This window comes from Erithacus rubecula (assembly GCF_903797595.1).
Source record: "Erithacus rubecula genome assembly, chromosome: 5".
Taxonomy (NCBI): domain Eukaryota; kingdom Metazoa; phylum Chordata; class Aves; order Passeriformes; family Muscicapidae; genus Erithacus; species Erithacus rubecula.
The window spans coordinates 11,143,744-11,169,553 of NC_136687.1; the positions used below are offsets into that span (position 1 = coordinate 11,143,744).

At 37.2% G+C, this 25,810-nt stretch overlaps 1 protein-coding gene across 2 annotated transcripts in view; it reads right to left on the reverse strand.

Moving 5' to 3' along the window:
- STK32B (serine/threonine kinase 32B) overlaps nt 1-25,810 on the reverse strand; it is a 151,626-nt gene that overhangs the window by 110,476 nt on the left and 15,340 nt on the right. Inside the window, exons 2-3 of one of the 2 annotated variants that reach the window (XM_079307148.1) lie at nt 12,791-12,846; nt 4,934-5,085 (exon numbers count right to left, since the gene is read on the reverse strand). In XM_079307148.1, the coding sequence (XP_079163274.1) occupies nt 4,934-5,085; nt 12,791-12,846 (208 nt within the window). The remainder of the gene's footprint in view (nt 1-4,933; nt 5,086-12,790; nt 12,847-25,810) is intronic. The other variant, XM_079307149.1, reaches the window with a different exon arrangement.

Genomic DNA, 25,810 nt, shown 5'->3' on the forward strand with positions numbered 1-25,810 from the left:
GTTGCCTTGGTCTCTGACAGGTAATCCATGTTCCTTGGTTGGTCATTTTCATCTCATCTCCTCAAGAACACTTGGTCAGGTGCTCTTGCTTCCCTCAGTTTGTAGATTTATGTAAATTTTGATACCTGCCTGAGGAGCAAAGCTATGCTATGGGGCAGTCCAAGGTGACATTGCTCCCACAATGTCCTAGAAAGAGCACCTTTCACAGGGAAGTGTTAATTTCCAGTTATGTATCTGTATATGTGTGTACATTGAGCAACCCATCCAACACCTAAGATTGAACAAATAATTTCTTGTCTCCATAATCCTTTTTCCCCCCTCTTTTTAAACCTCCTATTTCTTCTGAAGACATACTGGGGTATTAGATGAACTCAGAAATGTATGAACATTTTTGCTGCAATGTGTGTTCAGTTTTCACAGGATTTGAAACTTAGTTTTATTGTAGTTGGCAACAATAATGTACTTTTATGGGACTGTCATGCAATACATGCAGTTTCCATAGACTGATGAGTCAAAAGGAAAATACATCACAGTATATAGTCACTCTGAGAATGCAGCTAACACTTCTTTGTGGCTTGTTAAATAAATCACACATACAGTTTTGTCTATACTAGGAAAATTACCTATAAGCTGACAAAAGTAAATGGTTATCCTTCTCCCTCTGCTGCTTTAGAAAATGTTCTGGTAAGTCAAAAATTTTTAGGCAGACTATTAAAAATAAGATCACTTCAATGTTTCAAAACTCTTGAGAAATGGTCCCTTTTTTTTTTTTTTCTCAGTTCCACATCAGCACTTTGATACATTTTTGGGGGTTTTTTTGCAAAAAAAATCTGTTTTTTGTGGTAAGCCATTTTGTTTTCAGAGCAGCCAGTGGATGCTTCAAGCATCTCTTCATGATCAAGGACAAGCCACATAATACCAAATCTGCCTGCACTGGTACCTGGCTCTTGACCCAGTCCTAACACATGTTGTAAGAAACATTTGAAACATGAACTCTTCCAGGAACACCACTCATCTTGCCCATGGGACACTCAAATATCTGGGGAAGCATGAACATGGATAGAATGCTGAACATTAGACAGGAACAGTCTTATGATGGGACCAAGCTGGCAGCTGACACTTCTACAGCCCATTCATCTATGCTTGAAATACCCATGATAAAAAAAGGTCTGATAAAAAACAGGACCGCATTTTATTTTAAGATGGAATCTCTATTATCAGAAATGCCTCTAATGGTGACAAAAGTGACTTTAAGCATTTATTCAATTTCATTTCTAAAATGAAGGTTATAAATCAACCCCAAACCCTTCCTGAAAAACACTGTTATCCTCCAAGCTTTTATGAGCATTTACAGAAGAATGATTCCTTTCTGTGTCAGATGTTATGAAAGACAGTTCATACTTCAAATAATGTGATTTATAGGTTGAGATGGTGAACTCAAATTTAATAAAGCTCATAGCAGATGCATGAGCCTCAAAAAGCATTTTAATTGAGATCTTTCAGAGTTGAGATGCTACCCTTGTTTTATATGAGCTGCTCTGTATTCTTGTGTGAGCTGTGGTTCCTGATAGATCCAGCAGAAACACCCACCACAGAATGTTTGACTTCTTTCCTCTTCTTTTTCTCTCCACAAGAATTTAGCTGATGATGGATTGTATACACACATCTCATCACTTTCTTCAGTTATCATGGAAAACTAAAGGACTTTCCAGACTTCATGTTTGTTTCTTAAATTGCCAGCTTTTATTTTTGGAGAAGTAATTTCTCAAAAAAATATTAATATACTTAGTTATTATTCCCTTTTGTTCAAGGAGTTGTTAGGAGTTTTACCACTATTTTAATTTTATTTAGAACTCCAGATCATAAACTTTTGAAAATCAGTTGTTCTGGTTAGTGACAGTACCACAAACTAATGAAAAAAGTATCATGGTGGAATTTCCTCCAAATATACTTTTCAATATTGATTTAGGATTTGACATTTTGAATTGAAATATGTAGGATTCCACTTCAATTCATCCCAATTCAATTGATTCCATTCAATTGAATTCATCCCAATACAATAAAAAAATAAAGAGATTTTTGTTACAAAAAATGATATTTTAGGAAAAATAAAAGTATTTTTATTACTGGATTTTAGTTACCACAATCATACTTTGAACAGGATTTCTAAAAACTGATATGAACCCAAAGAGAGTGTGATAGAGCCTGGAAAGACAGACTAGGCCAAAAGAACTTTGGCATTTAAACAAGCTGAAGATGTCTTATTCCCCACACACCATGACACAGCTGTTCCTTGTTAGACTAATATTTCAATTTCTGAAACAATACAGGGTTGGTAGCTCCTGCTACAGTCTGTTTGTACATTTACAGTGCAATTAACAAAACAAACAGCAAAACCTAACTCCAAAAAATGAAACTAATCTAGCTGAAATTACTATAGAAGAAATGCAGATTCAACTGTTTCCTTCCATTAGTGCGTCAGGAATTGACTCTTAGAAGGAAAACTCATGGGTTCCTGTTAATCATCTTAAAGAAGTTATAATTACAATGCTAATGTATGTGATGCAAATTATTATTGCATCTAAACAGCAAATAGAAATACATTAAACAGAATGCTAGCTCACCAGCAATCAATGAAAATATTATTTTAGGAAATTATATCTGGGAACAACATATTTAAGAACTATTCCATTCATACTTGCAATGTTCCTTTCTCCATGGTAGAAATTAAAATGAAGCTTAAAATATTAAATGAATTAAATGTAATTAATATGTTTAAAAGCTTCAAGTGACTTAGTGTTAACAGAACAGATGTGACCATTATTCACAGATCATTTATGATTTTTGTGCTTTTCCCTTGTTGCAGTTCAATAACAAAAGTCATAATTTGAAGATAATGTGTAGAATATCTTGAAATTCAGTTGAAATTTGAGACAGAGAAGTCAGAGGTCTGGAAATGCTACTGCAGCCTGCAAGTGTAGACACTCCAGAAATATATTACAAGTTTTAAAAAATTAATTTAGGATTGTCCAAGGCTAATTTTTTATAGAAACATATTATAAGCCTGATACAAGGAAAGAGTTATTTGGGGTAGACTAGGCTAATTTTGGGAAGGCTCAGACTCAAGATGTCCCTTTGCTGTCCCAGGGTGAAATACAAATTCTCCAGCAGTTCAGTAGCTCACTCTGCAGTCAGGGCTTTGAATCACCAGACATTTGAATGTGAACACTGCAGGTGAAAATAATAAGGGTCAATGATTTTTTTTTTTTGGAAAAACTTCTACAGTACTAATTGTGTTAGTCTGAGCCCCTGAATGCCAGTAGAGCCTCATACAGAATCACAGAACCACAGAACACCCTGAGTGGGGAGGGACCCTTCAGGATCACTGAGTTTAACTCCTGGCCCTGCACAGGACATCCCCAAGAGTCACACCTGTATAGGAAGGATAAAAGGCACCATAGTGCCCAATACATTTTAAGGTATTGCTTATTTCAAGTTTAATCTTTGTCATGAAAAAAGAAAATGAGAAAGAATATTTATCATCTGATTATAACTCAGTGATGGGGATATAGCATTCTTTCTGTTTCACAATAAATATTTGATCTTCAGTCTTTCAGCACTGTTTTGTTTGTCTCTCAGATCACATTAACCCATGACTGTTTCTGTACAGTGTCTAGTTACACAGTGGAAACTTCCACACCTCCTGCTAAAGAAAAAAAGTTAGTGGGATTTCAAAAAAGGGAGATAAATACATAACAGAGAACTCCACTGGCTCCTAAGTGCAGATATACCATATCTTTGGAAAAGAAATCCCAAGAATACAGCTTGCTGGAGCCTTGGAAAATATACAGGGAAAAAGTTTTGTATTACAGTCACAATGATGTCTTTTTCTTTAAGCCTTCAACAGGGTGTTAGATTAGCTCAGATCATTCATATCAAGTGAAGAGCACTTATGTATGTTTTAAATTAGGTCCTTTTGGACCTAATTTGGAATAAGTTTTGGGTTCAAATGCTTTCTATTATAACAGAGTGCAATTATACTAAAGCTGTGTTCACTCAAGACAGAGCACAATTTGGATTTTAATTTGTGAAAGGTGCTAGCCTGGCACCAGCAGTGAGCTAAGGATGGGCAGAACACTGTAGGTTAGGAAGTGACTTCAAGTAAGACAGCTAAAATAGACAAAATACAAGATCAATGTGCATTGTAACCATCTGCAGCCAATCAAGCTATTCACAGACTGCATTATTTTCATATTGTGATGGTTTACATCCCCTCTACTTTTTTATTTTTTGAATGATACAGGCCATTCGATAAGGAGGAAAATTCTGCATCCCATTACTATTATCAGGACAAAAGCCAGAAAGTACTATCACACCACATTAAATCCCAGCAAATATTTGAAGCTGGTGGTGTAGTTCAAGCTAGTCATTGCTTGGCCAGCATTTTCTCACACTCATGTGTGACCTAAAGATTCCAGGTGACAAAAAGGCACTTTTCTGTTGTCCTGTGACAGTAATTTTTAGAAAGTAATTAAGTATTGAATTTTCTCTGAATCAACTAAAAAAATAAAAAAATTAACGGTTAGTTTTCATATTCCACAGCTTTATGAGAGATGATTAGTTCAGGTATTGTTGAAAATAAATGGGATCAGACACATTTCCACACACTGTTGTAACAATCTGGAGAGAAACCAAACCAGCAATGAACAGATGAATATGATGTTCAAATATTTCAATTTTAAAAAGACACCTTAAAAATAAACAAAAATTAAATGAATGAAAAATAAAACTCCCTGTGAAACCTTTAACCTTTAACAAAGGAGGTTACCAAAAATCTTCTGCTCTTTAGCTTTCCAGCCTTCCATACTCTGAACTGATTCAGCAACAAGGAGAAAATGAAAGATCCATTAAAGCATTTTAAAGATTTTCTTACCACAGATTGACTAAGAAGGGATGTTCCAGGCCTTGCATTATCTGCAGCTCCCGGAAAACATTTCGAACTTCATCTCTCTCAATGCACTTCTGTTTATTCATATACTTCATGGCATACATTTTCTTGGTGTCTCTCTTCTGTACAATGCACACCTAATTGGCAGCAAAGTAAAAGAAAAATTTTGGCACCTTGAGAAAGTGAATTCAACTGGGACTTTGGATCAAAGAAGTCTTTAATGATATTTCAATAATTGAGATCTGGATATTACAACTGAGTAACACCTTCTGTAAGTTCACAACTCTGCAGGATTCTTTGCAATAGATTGTAATCAAAAATTAACAAAAAAGCAACCAATCCTCCATAAGAAGAAATGGGGAGCCAGGAAAATATAACTTTCAAAAGTTACATGGTAAAGCTGAGAAGAATATGCCGCAATGGCTGAAATCACAGGCTATTTAATTAGCCAGAGAAATTACTGCCTCCTGCCCAGGAAAATGCACAGTCATTGTCCTCATTCCCACAAGTCAATACTCACATTTTGATTACTGCATCATAAACCTTGCCTGTGCTTTCAAGGCCCAATATTTCATCTAAATAAATTATGCTCCCTTAATTATTGTTGCAAAGAAAAAGTATTTTCATGCAGATATTCATCATAATATTTCTGAATTCACAAGAAACCATTGCAATGATTTAGTCTCTGGCAGTAAAATTCTACGCTTTTATGTTTTTTGGGTTTTTTCTTTTTGACAGAAGTCAAATAGTGTAAATGCATGAATAAAATCTTAGTCAAGAGAAACCCCATGTGTCCTCTGTCATGGTATTTTACTTTGAGAATGTGGCTGGAGAATGTCACAACCACCACAAGCAAGCATCAGGTTGGCAACAGAGAAACACACAATTGTCCTGAATGTACTGGAAACATCTGGTTTAGGTATCCCAGGTCTGTAGTGTCTAAGCTCAAAGGTGTTCTGGATTCACTTGATGTGGGCATTACTTTTTAAATTTGTATATTTAAATATGTACACACACAGGCACACATACATGCTCCCATATTATACACAAAGAAACCTATACTATACACTCATAAATTCATGGTAAGAGAGCAGATTACAACATGGTGACAATCAAGGAGAAATTCTTTGTGTCTGAGTTTAAGGAACTCAGCTCCCAATATGTAGGAACAAGCAGGAGTCACCAAGGCAGTTTCTCACAACTGAAACGGGGAGAACAGGGCCAGTAAAGCCAAACCATGTCCATTTCTCTGAAACTCTATTTTAGTAAAGTGTGTCCTTGAGCACAAATCTATTCCAAATAGAGGAGCACATAGATATCTTTAACCTATAATAATAAGGCATGATTAAGCAGAATTTCTAATTACCTTTCCTAGTATCAGGGAATGTTCTGCTATTAAGGAAAACACAGATAACAACATTTTGTTTTGAGCCCATCAGTGTTGCACAATGCTGAATACTGGAGTTTTGTTCCATTTTTCTCCTTGTGAAAATATTATGAAAAATCTGAATATTATTGATGCCCCTAAGATAACCAAAGGTTTACATTTACATGGAAAGAACCCTGGCTGCAGAGCAGTGAGGAACTGTGTTTGACCTTTTGGAGGAAGAAAAAGTAGCAAGTGGGATAGAGTGGGAAACTGAGTGTGAAAAGAAGGAATGGAAATAAATTGTTCAAGCTCCCACCAGTCCTTCAAAAGCATAAGCAGAATTTGCAGAAACAAATTCTGACATCCTGTCTTAGAATATGTGGAGGCTCCAATTTAGCTAGTCACATTATGAAGCACAACATTTGGGAATTTTATCTCAGAAACTAAGTCCAGAAACTCAGTCATGTACTTTAGTTTGCATCATGATTTTCATGTAAAACTTGCCAAAGAGTTTAGGTGTTTGCAGAAGTCTCCTAGTCCATTACATTCAAAGTCTCCCTATTGAAGGGTTGACTAGAGAGTCTGATGAGAGAATGGGATTTTACTCAGCTGAGAATTACAGGTTTGTCCAACGGGGCAAACCAAGATCATATGCAGCACCAAAATATGAAATGTAAACCAGTTTTGAAGCACTGCTGGGACTCCAGAAGGCACTCAGCTCTCTCACCTGGCAGCAAAAACAAGGGTGCTCAGCACAGCTGAAACAGACCTTCTGTTGTTGGTAGAAGCTCGCCCAGCACAGAGCTTCAAAGCAGGATGATAGTAAACATTTTGTAGCAATGTGTACCTACGCAAATCCTTTAACATGGTTACAAAATCAATAGGATTTTAATGAATATAATGAATTACTTGCTACTAAAAATCAGGAAACACGACCTGCATCCATGTTGATGTTATTGTGAAAAATGCCTGACATTGCTATGACAACACTGGATCAAGAGATCCTCCCTGGCACTTCTACCTGCTGGCTGTCAGCTCTTCTGAGCACTGAGGACATCAATGGATTGAAACCTTCCCCTAAAGCAAGCAAGAAAAGAAAAGCCCTTGAGCACCTCTCACATGTGCAGTCTTAATGGGAAATTTTTAAGTTGGGGAGGGGGGCTTGTTTCAAAGGAGCAATTTTAAAATAGGGATAAACAGGTGCTCTGGCACCTCAACAAAGAAATTCTGTGATGACTCATTATGATGAAAGTCTGTGCAGAATTGCCTTATTTACATGTATCAGTATGGAAGCCTGTCACACTCACACTCTTTCCATTTTTCTGTGAATATCATTTACCAAAGGCCAGACAGTGTGATGATTCAGAGCAAATATGTGTCCTGAACTCAACTACCCAGCTTCATAGTCAGCAGAGAGGGACAGCAGCCAACTCCACACAAGGTATGGATCTGAAGAGGTACAGGGGATTATCTCTGTACCAGGAATGGTTTCGCTCTAATGTCCCCTAAAGAGACTGTAAATTGCCATCTGTGGCATCTGTGGCATCTGTGTTGTACAAATTTAAAGGTAGGCATTATGAACCCTACTAATTTTCTCTGGAATGGTGCTATTATAGTGCTATTTTTAAGAATCTCTTGTGAAAATATTCCTTTTCTAAATAAGATTTTTTTACATATCTTAGTTGTTTTCACAGGGTGGTGTATTTTGTCGTTTCTGGTAGAAGGTAACAATGATCTCCCTTAAACCTATCAGGTTAGAAGAGATTTTACCAGAGAGTGACTTGAAGACACTTTCCCTCAGATTCTGGGGAAGGAAGCCAATAGATTATGGCTGTAGGGCTAAGCTCCACTTTCCAAGAGCAACATGTGCTGTGGCCCACTTCTAAACTACCTTCCTGGATTTCCTCTGATTTCACATGCAAAAAACACAGAAGCTTGCTGAAGGAAGCTGCATAACGCTATGTTGGCTGAGCAACCATGGATAGCTTCAACAAAGTTCTTTCTAGAGCAAAAATGATGATGGCTGAAATATCAGACTTGCTGCAAAACACAGATTTCTCCTGTTTCTCACTAGAAGAGACTTAGAGCTGCTATGGGCATGGTCTGGAAAGAGCAAGGTGCACTCAGTCTCAATTTTGGTCTGAATTTAGCACAGGAGTACTTAGACCTCTCAGACTGCCACTAGATGTGATTTCACAACAGGTGATAAAAGAGGAGAGATGCAAACCCACGGCCAGAGAAACCTGTGCAAAGGGCACTGTAGGTGGAGAGCTGAAGCTGGGGTGCACACTCTGCCATGCTCCTGTGTGATATTTTGCATCTCCCATCACCAGGTGAGAAGAGGCAGCTGGAGCTGCCACAAGCACCCCCAGCCCTGCAGAGGGGCTGTGGCACTGCACCCCAACACAGAGCACTGTAAGACAGAAATCAGATACACTCCAGATGGGAACTGATGAACCTGCTGTTGAGCAGCATCTGCCTGAAATACTGCTCCTTGTCTGTCCTACCCATTGCTCTGAAAAATGAGTTCTCATAGTCTTAGCCTACAAGCAGGGCTGGAAAGATTTACACAAAGAGACTGGAGAGTGGATATCAGAAGTTTGTCTTTAGGCTGCCAGGGGATTTCCTTTAAATAGGGAGATTCATTCCCAGATTCCCCTGAGCAAAGCACGACATCTGGAGCAGCTGAAGCATCTGCTTAGTACCCTCTCATATTAACTCAAGCTAAAAAACAGGTTGTTATACTGTCAAACAGTATTAATATTCTGCAGTTGTGTGTTATGTTGCTTTTAGGATAAAGAATATTTTTTTCTAAAATATTTTGCATGTTATTTACTAAAGTACCCTCAATCAGTGCAGACATGATTCTGGGCTCCCATCTGGTTTACACCACTGTAATTTCAATTCCTTCATCACAGGAAGTCACAGTTTTATACATCCAAATTAATCAGAACTAATCCTTGTATTTCAGCATCTTAGACAAACAGGAGAGAGTTTGTACATTGAAATTATAATTTGAATTTAATTTAAGGAGGTCAGATTGTTTAATATAACTACTCCCACAAACAGAGAAGTCAGAGAAAATTGGTACTATAATATCTCTGAGAACTAGTTGTTACACCTGCATACAAATTATTTTGCAGCAGTAATCCTGCAATTACGTGGCTATTGTTGCAGTAAAGGACAATGAGAATTCTTGTATTTCAATCCTCATTGGTTTTGTACTTATTGGATGATCTTCAAATATATAATTTTTTGCAATATTTTATTTGAGAAGAGTGATAGCTCTGCATATAACAACATGTGGAAAAAAATAGCCAGATTAAGCAGGAGACAGCACTTCTAATGTATTACATGTCTCTGTCTCTGCCTTCACAAAGGGCTCTCACCTTTTCACATCATACAGGAAAATAAAACTAGCCTATGTACTTTATGAAGACTTGTTGGTTCATTTTGATCCACTCTTCTCCATGGCATTCAGGTGAATGTTTCTGTGATACTTCTGGAAATATCTGATTTTCTTACAGGTTTATTAAGAGTGTGATTCTTGTGAACCCGCTTTGGGGAATCTGTATTGGTAAAAATGAAATTGCACACTCCTCAGAGAACATATTTAGAGTATGAGTTTCCTCTAAACTTAAATCCTTTTTTTGCAGTTGTCAAATGAAAGTCCTTGGTGTAACTGGTTTCTCTATCTCAGATGAGTACAGGTTTCTGACAAATCACCTTGTTTTTCCTTCCATGAGCAAGGGAAAGAAAGAAGCCCATTTTAAAATGACCTATTAAAACATAGCCAAAAGCACAACATGGTAAATCAGTCACCATTTCATATGTCTGTCTCTGAGTCAGTTTTGCCTTCACTGTTCATTTAGCAGCCTCGTTGCTGGCAACTTTTTCCTATTATTGTCCTTCTGGAAGTACCTGGCAGCAGAAAATGTCAAAAAAGGATGCAAGACTGTTAATCTCCATTGTGGGGTGTTTACTGCTCGGGGTCTGTTGTGCTCTAGCATCTTGCAATGTATAACACTATCTTCAGTATCACACTTTCCTCAAACTGCCTGCTCCCTTTATGACTCCTCTGTGGCCTTTTTTGTTTTCTGAGAGCCATAGGATGTTTTAAGACGTGCTCTATTTTTTTATTTTATTGCTCTTGGTACAATATCTCCGTCTCTCTCTCTCTCAATATTTCTTAAATTACTCTGGTTGCTACAGCAACAGTAGGGCTCTGCAGGAAATTGCTGCAGGAGGTTTCTGTACGGCAGAGCCTCTCTGTGCTGCTCAGCTCGCTCTTGTGCACAGAGCTCAAGGTGATGCTCAGCACCTCAGCCCTCCACTTCAGCAGCTCTGGGCTGTGCCCCAGCTGCATCCAGAAATCAGCTCCCTGATTGCCTTTGGCATTGTCAACTCACAGCCCCAATGAATGTGCTGTCACAGGAATTCTGAGCCCATTGATATCAAATACTTTGTATCTCAAGTGCTTGTCTTTTCTGAGAAGGGGCCACCTGCTTTCAGCGGCTGCCTTGGTACCCAGTTACTCTTAGGGACACCTCAAGAGCAGGTGCCATCTCATAGACACTGTCAGATATTTTTCAGAAAAAGATACACCACAGCAGTTTTGAGGAGGGGGGGAAGGGGAAGGGGAAGGGGAAGGGGAAGGGGAAGGGGAAGGGGAAGGGGAAGGGGAAGGGGAAGGGGAAGGGGAAGGGGAAGGGGAAGGGGAAGGGGAAGGGGAAGGGGAAGGGGAAGGGGAAGGGGAAGGGGAAGGGGAAGAGAAGAGAAGAGAAGAGAAGAGAAGAGAAGAGAAGAGAAGAGAAGAGAAGAGAAGAGAAGAGAAGAGAAGAGAAGAGAAGAGAAGAGAAGAGAAGAGAAGAGAAGAGAAGAGAAGAGAAGAGAAGAGAAGAGAAGAGAAAAATCACAAGCATGCTCTTTTTTTCTGGAAACAGGCTCACTTCAAAGGTGTTCTGTGTGAGCTCAGGTTGCACCTTGTTAAGGGGCAGATTAAGGAGGTGAGATCTAAGCCTCTGTAGGACCAGCTCAGCCACAGCTTCACAGCTTCAGTGGCCATGCTTTGCCAAGTAGGTGAAGGTAGCTCTTTGCTTGTGCTTTGGTCTTCACAAATAACAGGAAAATGTTTGTTTGGTTGTTTGGTTGTTTGTTTGTTTGTGGAAGACCTTTAAGTTAGTTATACTTATTGTATTCCAGTTACTAGTGATTCCAAGTACATTGGAAGAGGGCAGGTTAGAAATTCTGATGAAGTTTTATTTGTATATCAAAAATTTGCCAAGTGAATTCAGAAGTAGACAATTTGAAACAAAAAATTCTAAATTCTGATCTAAGTAGCTATTCCTTTGTGAGGGTCAGCATGATTTGGATATATATTTAACTTTTTTTCCTGTACATAACTTGCGCTCTTGGACCTTCATTAATTCATCTTGACATAGAATTCCACCTCTGTGATACTGTGATAATAAATAATCAGAGATCTCTGCTGCCCTGATTTTATGAGGTTTTAAAGTACCTTTTTGCCCAAGCAGCATACACTCCTATTGACCTCAAAGATGGTTTCTGCTGAAAACTACTGAATTGAATAAGGACCATGCCATGAAGGACCATGCTGTTCTGCAAGAAGTATTTCTGGCCTCTCTAAAATTAAAGTCATTGTTCTGCATGGAGGCCAAGAACCAGCAAATCTTTTGTGTGTTCTTAATGCATGACTACAGAAACACTGAGCTGGCATAAACTCAGGAATCATTGAAATCAAGATCTAGACAGCTGTTGTCTGATCAATCACCTGATCAAGTATCAATTGTATTTCACCTTCAGATGCGAGAAATTATTTCTAATAATTTTAAAATATTATTTTCTCAGATATTGTGGCTCTGTATTTGTATTATATGTAGCTATGTGGCTTTGTATTATGACTTTAGAACCTTGTCATAATCACTATTATAGGAAAGAAAGGTTGTCTAATCAAGTGTAAATAAACCATTAATCTTCTCTGTTTCAGAAAAATCCTTTTGAATTGAACAAACATTTACTCAATGATCATAATTATATTGTATGTCAGTTTACACAGTCCCAAGAGGATTTATTCTATGTAATAAAAATACTGCAATTATTTTAAAAACACAAATAAGAATAGAGATTTAAGAACAAGTTATTTTGGTGGACTGTCTAAAGAATTAATCTGCTCCTACCTTTTTGTTGATTTTTATTTTCAGGACAGAATTTTAAATTCTGCTAACCTCCACTTGGGACAATTAATCATTATTATAATTTTTGCTCAATTAATTTTAGTGAATAGATCATAATATAAATTATTTAATAAATAGACAGCTCTTACTGGTGGTCAGATGTCCTTAAGAAGGAAAAGGCTACAAAATCCATGTTCTTTCACCATAATCAAATAAAAAAACCACAAAGGTATTATTCCCTATTAGACATTTAGCTGCTAAAAATAAGTTGATTCTTACCTTTCCAAAACTCCCTTTCCCAATAGCCCGCAATATTTGAAAGTGGTCAAAGTTAACTGCAAAATAAAGGAGAGAAGAAAAGGAAAATAGTTTGTAGTGTGCCAAGTGAGAATCAGAAATCAGATAAGAAAATAAATTACAGTGTGTCCAACTAATGTCTCTTTAGCATGTGGTATTCCATTTTTTCTCTTAAGACACCAAGTATAGTTAATAACTAGCAAAGAGGAAGTTTGCTTTAAAATATGTTGCATTAATTTTGTTCAGTTCATCTTGGACCAATACCTTCAGTGCCCAGTATCTCCAAAAAGAAATATATCTCTGGACTAACCAGGCAACAAGAAAAAAGTTAGCATTATGCAGCCATTAGCAAAAAGTGCTCAGTATTTTCCAGAAATATTGACATCTATTGAAAGGACACTAAATAATTCAAGTAAGTTACACTCTCTACCTACAGACACATAATAACATGTGGTTAGTATTTTTACAGTGTTTTTACTCTTCAGGATAATTCCTATATTTTGTTCCAGTGATGGAAGCTTGACCCATGATGAGACAGTATGATCAGCCTTTCCAAAGTTTTCCAACTTAATGCAATAATGCAGATATTGTAAGACTATTTCATCATTTTAGCATAAGTTTGTTTTGAGAGATTGTATTTTAGGTTGGCAGTAGAATGGATTTACTTGCACTTCAGGAAAACCTGACAGCACAGCCTGCTCTAGACACTGAAGTGCTTTGCTGGGAAGGTGAGTGAGATTTCGTGTCTCAGAAATGAAATTTTTATTGGTGTTGCATGAATTTAAACACAGCATGACCTTCATATCTTCACTGGTGTATCTGCTGGTTTAAAGCAATTCCAACATCCTGAACAAAATTGATGCAAATTCACTGAAGTACAAACACAACAATGTATGATACAGTTTTTACAATAATTTCTCAGAAATCACACTTAGAGCTAATTTCAGTGAACCAGAGATTACAAAGTTCAGTACAACATAACAAGATTTTTTTAAATTAAAACTTTCTTATGTTCCTGGCTTTGGCCATGGACCTTCATCTGTGCCTGTCATTGATGTAACAATAACTAGCAAAATTGGGGAGACAGATTGTCACTGGAAAAAATCATAGAACCATAGTATGATTTGGGTTGGAGGGGGCCTTAAAGATCACCTTGCTCCAGCCCCCTGACATGGCAGGGACCCTTTTCCCTGGACAGTTTCTCAAAGCCCCATCCCACCTGGCCTTGAGCCCTTCCAGGGAGGGGGCAGCCACAACTTCTCTGTGCCACAGCCACCCAAAAATGTGGCAACAAGAAAAATGCAACAAAAATGTGACACATCAAGCTGAAGGAGAAAATTCTATAAACTCATAATACTTTAAATATTTGCCAAAAAAGAAAGTTGTCCATCTCAAGCCAAGTTTTGAATAGAAAGTTGAAAGGTAACCATCAAGCCTCTAAAAAGAGTTAATATCTTACTTTCTCTGTTGCAGCAATATCTCATTTACACTATTAATGCCACCAAGCATTTGTTTGTTTATGTTTGCTTATGCTGCCTTCAAGGAAAGGTGGTTGCTCCTTTCATTAGTGCAGCATAGCAGCCACCTTGGTGGTAATTGCTGCAGACAAATCAAGCCCAGAGCTGACAGAGCAGCGAGCAGCAGACTCTGCTCTACAGGAAACAAAGATGGTGAATAATGCAGCTTTAGAATTTGGATATTGAGATAAAAATACATAACCTTGGAAAGGATTTATAACCTGCTTGAAACTGAAAATCTGGAAAAACATTTTGAGCTGAATCCTGTAAGGGTGAGCGTTGCCCAGATGTGTGAGGAGAGGGATTGTCTGTCAGTGACCTGCAGCTGGGTCTCTGCTGAGAGTTTTTACCAGTGGGGCACTCTCCTGTAGTTCTTACTGTCCAGTACTGTCTGATGAACAAGATAGTCAGTTTAGCAAAACCCCCTTCCGGACAAACTTACATCCACTAAAATCCTATTGCCATCAGTCATCCCTCCCAAGTGCATCACTGGGCTGTCTAAGATGACCCTTAATTTAGGTAGGAATTCATCACAGCATTGAAAATATCCTAAACAACATTTTAATCTCATTAATTTTTTTGATAGGAAAAAATAATCCAAAAATTCAGCACAGCATCATAGAGTTTTCTGTGCCACTTCTCTGTTTTCAAACTTTCTCATGTTTCCTGCTTATTTTACTAAATTTTTTAACAAGCACGTTACTTAAAAAAAACTTATTTTGAATTTGTTCTTTACCTTGTAGTCATTCAGCTGAGTCCAGTTGCCAAAACAAGTGAGAAATTGTCAAAACACTCTTTAATTATCTCAATTTGAGTCAAACCACATTTCAGTAATATTCGACTATATTATATTCTGAAATCTGACATGTTTTGAAATGCATCAGTTTGAATAATGATTTTGTTTTTGTAAAACTAATACTAAGCATTTATCTGTAGCTATGTAAAGGACATTTTTAGTTGTCCATATAACTTCTATTTCTCTGTACCTCCATCTTTCCCGTGTTTATTGCTCTGAATGACTAGAACAACTTAATTTTTAATTAGATTATTTGTAAATTGGACTTCCATAAGAATGAAATTATTAAATGAGGCACTAAACCATGGAGTTGGAGATGGATTACTAGTAAGCTAAATAAGTGGTTAAAAATCATAGCCACAACAATTGATCAAATTTGCTTAATTTCTATGTTAAATTTGAATAGAAAGTGGGATGTTACATTTTCATGTCTTCATTAACGAAAACAGATTATTTTTTTCTGTAGCTAACAGTCCCATGAGTCTTATTTAAATTGAAGTACAAAGATTGCAATGCATTTTTTCTCTTGCAATGCAAGAGAAAATAAAGCCAATTTTAAATGACTGAGGAAATATGTAAACATGTCTGAGCCTGCATCTAAAACGAGCAAGGCTTGCAGCCACTGTGGTTCTCTGGAAAGGGATAATTCACTAAAGTGAGACAGCTCAGTTTCTTTTAATCATTCAAACATACTCACAACATTGCAGATTCACAAAGTGGGGAAGTTGCTCCTTTGGGATATTAGGAAAGAATAAAAAATGGGGCTACCTTGCAGCTGAGACTAGTACCAAATTCACTGAGTAAAATTAAGATGCTTCAACAGCAGTGCCAGAACAGAGCAGCACCTTCCTGATTAGAGTGAAGGGTTGAGCTAAGTCCACTGCCACCTTGGTACCACATTGGCCATACATCTCATGTGCTTTCCTCAGATGTTTTTAATCTCACACTCTCAAAATTTTGGGCTAATTTTGTTAATCTCTTTTTTTTTTTTTTTTTTTTTTTACACATTCTCTATGTACCTATTTTGTCTTTTCTGCTGAAAACTCAATGCTAAAATATCACCACTTACTCTGAGAATTACAGTTCATCATGACCTCTGTAATTTCCAATGTTGAAAATATCATCAAGTTCAGATACTGTCATTTCCTCTGTGCAACAAGGACATCACAAGTATTAAATTCTTGTCCTCCAAAACATGGCATGTCTAGTTCTTGTGATGCCTGCTGTTGTAGCTAATGACATTTTTCTAGTGCAAAGCCCCACTGAGATAATGGTGTGGCTGGCAGAAGGACATTTTCTTCAGTATCAGTAATATGACTATTACTCTTTTGAAAATAGCTTTCTTTTCTCAAGAGAAAATACTTCAGTTCTCAAGAGAATACTTTCTTTTACTGGAGAGAAAATAAAATATTTTCCAACTCTTTGAACACTTCTCTCATTTTATTATCACACCATACTTTGGAGGTCTTACACATCATCTCTGAATTTGAGTATAAGAAATACGAACTATTTTCAGAAAATGAAATTTGTTTGTGTTGTCTTCAGGTAATTTTTCATATGAGTAAACCCACGGAATGAAACTTATTAACAACAGTATGAGCGAATTAATTTCCAGTTTCCTTGATTTCCAGCAATTTGGAAAAATCAAGTATTATAATTTCCCCTACCTCATCTCCCACCTTCATCCCTTAAAACATCACCATTAATTCAAAACTAGGAAGGAATATGGAATAAACAAGATGTTTTGCGAAGTAAGAGACAAAATAGATCAGCACTTATGACACCTGTTTCATGCTTTGGTATTAGAGCAATGGTTATTAATTTCAGCAATGTGTTGTATACATACATATAAATACTTCATTTTGTTTCTTTCCATTTAGTCATACTCAAATAAGCCTTAAATTCATCCCATTGCACAGATTCAACTCTCTATTAACAACTTTTAGTGCAAGCATACTTTACTTGGATTAGAGTAATATTTTAAAATTAGCCCCATATAAAGCATTTTCCAGTAGTTTGATCTCAAACAAATAAGAACTGGATGATGGTAACAGGATTCACAACTGAATTAAAGGTTTCATTCTGCTTAACATGAAAAACAAAAAAACGTGGTCCTAACCATTACAGATACTTGCATTAGTGAACTCAGAAACTCCCAGGAATATCTAGAAGGATGGTGCAGTGGTTTGTGACTGAGTTATTCACAGGAGCACCTCTACTGCCAGTGTCTTCTCATGTGATCACAGAAAAATGAACCAATACATCTCCAGGCAGCTGTAAAATTAGGTATAGGAAGCACCTTAGAGCTCAGACACACAAATAATTGGGAGAGGGGTAAGAGCCAATTCAGGAAATGGTGCTTTGTAAAAGCACCATGAAGACTGAAAGCCATTTTTGAAGTGTGAGGAGTCTACACCACTGTGGAAGCAGAGTTACAAAAATCAATGGAGTGATTCCAAGCCCACACATCACATTGTGCCAGAGCTGAGAGCAGAACCCAGCTGCCTCTTCATACCACCCCTTCTCATGCATGTCTTCCAAACTGCAGGAGCCCTGATGGAGCAGATATTTGGTATGAAACTTTCTAGTGAAAGACAAAATAAATATTTCCTTTATAAATAAATATTGCTTCACTGCTCCCTGAGAATAAAGTATGCTTTGGGGAAAATATTCACATCACAGACTCAGACTTTTACAACCATGCTGCAAAAACACTGGATAGTTTTAGTGTAAATGTCTATTCTGTTTTTTAATCAGCACTACATACATAATGATGCATGTTAAAATAATGAAGTATTTTATATGCATTCACCTCTGCTGCATTATTCACAAATACTGTGTTTACTTGAACCAAAAAACCCAAAGAAGTTACATCTAAAACATACCATTATGTATTGTGTGTTTGATTTATGATCTCACAAAGGATTATAACATTTTTACTCTTTCACTTGCAGTTTTACTGTTCAAAATATTGTCATGTTGCACATCATTTGCTCAAGTGTAAATTGCATTTAACTAAAGAGGCAATAGGAATATTGGGTGGATTCTAGGTAGAGCTAACATCTGTTTTCTCACTACAGCTGAGGAATCTTAATTGCATGTATACGTGATTAATCCAAATACACTCAATAACCATTACCTGAAAAACTTTGTTTCTCCTAGAGAAAATATCAAACTGAATGTGGCCAAAGCACAGGCATAGACATGCTTTGCAAAATGAAAAATAAAGGAGAAGACTTTCTGGAAAAACTTAATTGGCTAAATACAGACTCTCCTTCCCTGGTTGAGTCCCACTGATTTATTTGAACTGTCTGGGAGTAGCCAAAACCAGAACATGGGCACTAAGGTGTTAGGAAGAGTACAGTAAAGCCATATATTTAACACAATGAGCTTTTCAATATATAAAGATTCATTCTCATTTATCTCAAGAGAAAACAGAAACAAGGAGATATGATATGGCCATTAACCAGGAAAACAGATTTTTATTTAATTCTGACCTCTGTCTTGCTGGTCTGTTTTGGGGTGGTTTAATGCTTCCTGTTTCTGTGAATCAGGAAAACAGAATAATAACAAAATCAAATTTCCATTTAGCTTTGGCCTGTATGGTTTGACTTGAGATTCACTGGATAGCACTTCTATCAGGATTTCAAACTAGTTCTGCAGTCTTCTCTCTATGTGTCTACTTTTCAGATGGTCCAGCCTTCTCCAGAGAGAGCCACAGGCTGTGCTGACAGAACCTCAGAAGATCTTAGCAGCCATCAGATCTTGTTAAAATTGTTGCTGTCCTTCCACACAAAATACATAGGATGAGTAACCAAATATACACAGTCATATATACTCAATACTAAAAATAACACCCCCTGTTTGAATGGACATAGATAGGACAAACATGAACAATGCCCAGAAGTTAAATTAAGGGTCATAAATGGTTTGGGTAGTCATAATGAGTCACATTCTATCATGGTCTGGAAGTGCATTAGTGAAGACAGACACTGCTTAAATTAAGGAAGAAATTAATTTCTGCTGACAGAATGATAAAGCCAGGCATGCCTTTGAAGTGAACAAAGAGTACAAATCTGCATAGATTCATAAGTTCCTGAGTAAAATGGCACAATATTTGACTGGGAAGTTTACTAGTTAGGTAGAGATGCATAACCAAAAAGAAGTTTCAGAGCTGGTTTTAGCTCTCTAATTATGAAACATAAAGTTTCCAATCATATTAGGGACTTTTTATTTAAATTGCATTACAATATCTCAATTCTTCATGATTAATGAGTGTTTAAGTCTCAAAATAAACTAATTATGTTAATACGTTTTTATAATTATTCAGATTTTATTTACAATTAGACAGAATTTAAGATCTTTGTATGCAAAACAAATTTAATTTAAAATTCAGCCAATTTTTTTAAACTTTTCAATGCATTTTAGTCTGATCACATTTGCATACTTCACTTCCTTCAATCAAAGTGAAAATATTGTCGAAAGACTTTCATTTCAGAACTCTTGACTGATCCAAAGTGGCTTTTTCACAACAGTTCATTTCTGTGTTCTGCTTCCCTGTGAAGCCCCCTGCAGATGGGATCTTTGGAGTGCATGTCCCTTTCCCAGGTGTCCCCACAGCACCTGTGTGACCTGTGCTTTGGTGGGAGCTGTAAACAGGTACCAGGTCAGGATCTACAGCAGGGGATACAAGGATCAGCTTCCAACTCCTTTGAAGAAGTGTCACATCACAGAAATGTAGCCCAGCTTTGAACTGGGCCAGAAGGAAATCTGAAAAGGTAAACTTGAATTCCATTCCAGCTTTCAAAACCATCTTTGCTTTCCCAGCATAAGGCTTGTTTTTTGTCGAGGAAAATAGCAAGTTTTGAATTTGGCAAAGAGTTTAATTATCCATTAAAATTGCTTTCAGAGGAAAAGTCTGTTTCAAAAAAATGAAAAACAGGGTGGCAGAGATCCTTGCTGTCCTCCAAGTATGTCACATTTCAAACAAGACATAGGGGAAGCAACATCTTATTAAAATGGGGAGAAAATCTCAGTACCAGGGTGTTGGAAAAAAACAAGCAATTTAATTTTATTTATATCTCTCTTATTTCTATATTCTATAAATAATTAGCTGATACCATAGATAAAAGAGTGGGCTAAAGAACATCTGCTGCAGTGCATTACAGACATTCTGATTTCCTTATGTCAATCCTCCTACAAGGCAGTACTTCACATGCAATTTTCTGCACAGTTGATGAAGTTCACAGAATATTTAGACCATGCATGGTTTGTTCATCCAAAGCAGCACCAGCATTATGGAGTTCTACACTGTAATTAGTGAAATCCACCTCACATCACATCGTTAAAATGAGTGGGGTTTTCCCTAAATGGCTGGGGAATTTTCTGAATGTGTTAGTTCAAATGAATACTGGAAAGAACTAAAACAGCCTAACATTTTTCAAAATGTTATAAAAACAGACTAGAAGAATTTGGTGAATCAGCTAATAATTTACACTGTTACAGAACAGGCATGTGTTGCCACCACTGAAAGTAAAATTGAAATTCTAAAGAAAATTAGCATTTGAAAGTAGCCAAGCTGCTAAGTAAAAAAAGATCTTCTCAAAACCCTTCTTCCTTTTTAATTCTGTGAAAGAACATAATTGTATTTCTAATGATACTCTATAAAAGCTGGGAAAAAAAAAAAAAAAAAAAAAAAGATAAGATGAGATTTTGCATTCACAAGGAAACTGTGACTCCTTGGTAAACAAGAATCTGTTTGAACCCAGGATCAAATGAAAATTTCTCTCCAGAGCTGCTTACACCCCCAATAAGCCAAATTAAAGTGATACTGCCATTAAATACATCTATTCTGAAAAATGTATCAGGCAGCTACCTGAAGCTTGTAAAACAAAGTTTGCTCCTTGGACAAGTAGAACAGACTGCAAATGATTGCAGCTTTTCTCTGAAGGAAGTTTAAACTGAAACTCCTGAGTGCCATCCCACAACCTCCAGACCTGTGTGAGAAATTGATCTATCACCAAACCACAAATCAAGAAAAGACACCTGATGGTTTGGGGTGTGGGTGTCAGCTTCTGTGAGCCACTGGGAGGGATTTGTTTGCCAGCACTGGAGTCAGGACAGAGCCTTACAGCTTCAGCTGCTGTAGGATTTTGGTCTAAGAACTCAGTCACCAGCTTTTGCCCAAAGTCTACTGAAAGTGCACTGTGGTGCTCTGGTGAGGGCTCCACCAGGAGCACCAGGGACTCCAGGGGTTGAAGTATCATTATCCTGTGGAAAAACAAAAATTTCTTGTTCTGTAGAAGGTGTGGGGATGTTTAGCTGCTGCTTTGCTCCACAAAAATTTTAATGCAGATTGGATGAAATTAGCTATTCTTTCTGAAGGATTGAGCACAAATAGGTGTTTACTGGCAAAGATTGATTGTACTGATCAGAGAAACTCTTGTGGCTGCATCTCTCTCCCACAGTGTTTCTTGGGAGTATTAGATTTTAAAAAATAAAGTTAATTTTCTTATCTTTATGCCTCTTTAAAATTAGTCCAAACTTCAACCATAACAATTCCTAATTGGAGATTTTAGTGTGCTGTTTCCATCTTCAGACAGATTACTCTGTTTCAGAGACACACAGCAGTAGTCTCAGGTGGCTGGGGGAAAAAGGAGCAACTGAAAAGCCAATTCTTACCTGTGATGGTTTGTGTGAGCAAATGCAGGAGGAGGTGAGAGAAAAAATATTCTTTTAAATAAATAATCTCAGTCTGAAGGATACAAAGCAATATGAAAGTTCTGTTCTTAGGAGTAGGGATGTGATTTCTGTTACAATGAAAGAAAACAGAAAGTTACCTAGTTTTGGAGTCTTTCTCATCATTTTGCTTTGTGTCTTCTTTCCATTTTTCATTTTTTTTTTATTGGAGAAGGAAAAGAAAGAATTACAAAATAAAAAGGTCTTCACTGATCTCCTCTGAAATTAAAAATTTCTGAGTATTGATTCATGATGATTTCTGCTTCACTACTATTGTCTGTGTCCATTTAGAGTGAGTGCATTTCTGATTTTTTTCTGAAATAAGAACATTTCAAGAAATTCTCATTTTCAACTTGCTTTGGGCTTTTCACAGGAAAGATTTCTATTTTCATACAGCCTAATAATAGAGGAAGTAGACAATATTTATATTTTCCATCATCAGAAACATATGCTTTATGCCCTACACCATACCAAATATCTCTCAAAAATCACCTCACCAGCTGTATATTAGTCTTTTATAAACCTTTTCAGGTGATGCTATGATGAAAGCACATGATCACCCAGGAAAAGACTTGTTCTTGGAAAAACTGACAAGAAAATGAAGCAATGACAGAGACACCATGTCTGGCACGCTGCAGGCAGCAGGAGCAGAGGAGAGCACAAGCATCCCTTCTGATGGCACTGTGGGTGCTTGGGCTGAGCTGACTGTGACACCTTTGGTTAGAAGTCTGCTTGCAAGGGCAGTGAAATGAGATGGTCTCCTTCACAGGGAAGTTATAATGCTTAGAAGTACAGAATTTGTGTATTTTGCTTTCACAGGAATTGCTTTATCTCAAAGTAGAGATCAAACTCTGATCCCTGCCATGTATATACTGACACTGATGCCAGTATTTGCATTTTCCCTCAAACATAATTGAGCACAGGCAATAAAGACAAATTTTAAACTATCTGCTAAGCATGTCTTTTGCCTTTGATGGCAATTCCAGGAAGGCAACCAATTAACTTTCTGAAAATAAGTAAGAACAGTAGTAAACATCCTATGTCAGAAAAATTTAAGCTAATATAAAGTTCAATTACTATTATTTGAAGGCAAAAATTACTCATTAAAATTAATGAGGAGTCAAATATTGCTGTCAGAGCTTGGCAGAAGATATAAGAAACATGAAATAGGTGTATCATTGCAAAAAGTCATCTGGATAATCTAGTAGGGATCAAGCCCAAATTCCTAGCATGTGCTCATTGGCAGTGCAGTACAAAACAGGAAATAATGACTATGTATTTAACATCATCACTGATGATGTGAGCTGCAAAATAATTAGCACAGACAATGGTATGTTTTAGTTGTCTTTTTTTTTTTTGGGATGATGCAAGATTTTCAGAAATCCTGATGATGACTAATGGTACAGGCAATTACCAAGGTGAAGCTCCCTTGACAAATACCTACGATTTGAAACAGCAGCAGCTGAGACAGCTTGAAAGGAAAAAGAGACAAAATATGACAGTGGCAAGCATAAATGGGGGATAAAATTGCAAAAAAGTCAATTAAATTTATAATAATTCCTGTCCCAGGGTACCATCAATTGAAAGGCAGGTTCAGGAGGGGGTAGAACTAGCACATAGTGAAGGCACAAAGTGGGAAAGGCTCAGACTGTGACTAAGAGGAGAGATCTGTGCAGAGATGACCCTTTGCAGGACAACCACAAATACTCTTTTAATACTAGCTCCATGCCCATGGAGGTGGAGGGTCACTGACCTGATCAGTCTGACAGTGTGATACCATGGACTGAGAATAAGAATTTGAATGTTTATGATCAGCTGCCAGCCTGGATGCTCTTGATTGTGTGGGTCAGTTTAGTGTAATCCTTCAGCAAAACAATTTTAAAACAGACCTTTTCAACATCTCATTCTGTTATGATGTCTGCTTAAACATCCATCAATTGAGCTAAAAAAAACCCAAAACAATTGGACTTCAAATACATAGGCTTCTACTATTCGATTTAACAGAAAAGCAAAAGGAATTTGGAGTGCCAAATCTATCACTCTTTTTCAACAAAGAGCAAATAGCAATAGATTAGTGTGAAAAGCCTGTAGCAGCTGATCAGGGATTTTAAATATTTGTTTATAACTCAGGGCTATGAAAAATGTCATCAGAGGCTAGATGTTCCTCTGAATGGAACTGAAATATGGTAACAATCCTCACCTTTGCTAAATAACAGATATTGATGTCTGGAAGTGACCAGATGACCAGAGCCTGGTTAACACAATCCTGAAGTCAGAAAAGATTTGCTAGTATTTGAAAATAACACACAGTGTTGTAGGTATGTTCACTTCTTGTGCCCAGGATTCAGTGAGACAGGCCACATGAAGCTGGGCCCACATGAAAAGGGACACACCATTCTATGATTCTGTGAAACAACATGATTCTCTCTCTATTTAGACTGGCACTGAAGCTAAGTGACATGAATAACTGGAATTATTAGGTTAGTATTAGGTTGATGAATTGGCTAACAGTGAAACTGTTTTAAGTCCATAGCCCTGACCTCACTGTCACACAGGAATGATCAGGATTTACTCAGGCAGTGTCAAATCTTCAGTCTAACCAGAGGATAGTTTATCATAACAGAGCTGTTTGGCTGCTCCTATGTTCTGCTAGCAGATAGCATTCAGGTAACCTATTTTCCAGTAGAAAGGTTTCTTTTCATTGACTCATTTGGCTTAGTGGAAAGTAATTGGAACTGCTCACCCATGTATCCTATTATAACCAGCAATTTACAACATTTTACTATTATAAATCCTCAAGTCAGTGAATTCTGTTTTAGATAAGTGAAAGTGTCAATTTTAGATCCCTTTTTGTTGCCATGAAGACAGTTCTGCTTGTGACAGGACAGAGATTTGGTTCACAAAAGCTGTTAACTTAGTAGCACCAATGGAAACATCAGAAATCATCAAGGAACAACTGAATTGATGTACTGGCCCTTATCACAGCCAGTGAATAGCAGGGAAGCCTCTGTGAGCCTCCAAGGGCTTTCCATAGCCCTTTCAAGAGACAATGACATTGAAACTAAGGAGAAAACTTTCAGGACTTGCTCCAATGTTAAATGTAAGACCTTTGCTAAGTGATAAAACACAGCATCCTTTTGTTGAGAAAAGAGATTCTGATCAACCATGTTGTTCTCTTATGGATGAGCTGACAAAAACAATCTCTGAAATCATTGCAAGGAGAAACAGGCTGACAGGTATAAGCAGCAGAAAAGATACTCCTTGAGAAAATGTATTGCTACAATATAGAAAATCTGAATTTCACTTTACTGTAATAGACTTCCCAGTGAGATCAGGATATACATAATAGACTATGAAGCATCTTATTCAGCTGGAAAGTGGAAATATTCACCTTCCTCAGAGTTTCTATGAAAATAACCTCATTAATAACTGAACTGGAAGGCTCTCTGAGGGAAGTTGCTATGGGAATAAAATGTCAAATATCAGTGTACCAAACTGTTTTCTCCTGCAATAAAATTCATCAGTGTGATCCCCAGGTGAAGGAAAATTCTTTGAATTAAGTTAACAGCAAAATCCTCAGTGAGGCATCCACCAATCTTACCCATGCAAAGGTCTCTGTAATTCCAAACATGCCAGAGGAAGCTAATAAAGCTCTTTGCTCTCAGCTCCTCGGGGCAGTGGCTCTGAAAGCACTGTTCTTGCAGATCAGGGTTTCACAAAAATGAGCCTTGGTGCTGTTAATGGGAGGCTGGGGACCCATGTGAAGAGGATTTTACTCAGACACCTAGAGACAGTATGAGTTGTTCTCTTTTCCTTCTAAATTCAGAACCCAAGACATGGGCAGACTCTCTCCAGAACTGAACCTTGAAGAACTATCTCTATTTTTAACCACAACTACAAATTAAATACTTGGAGTGAGTAAGGACACTAAAGACCAGAATTATTCCTGTT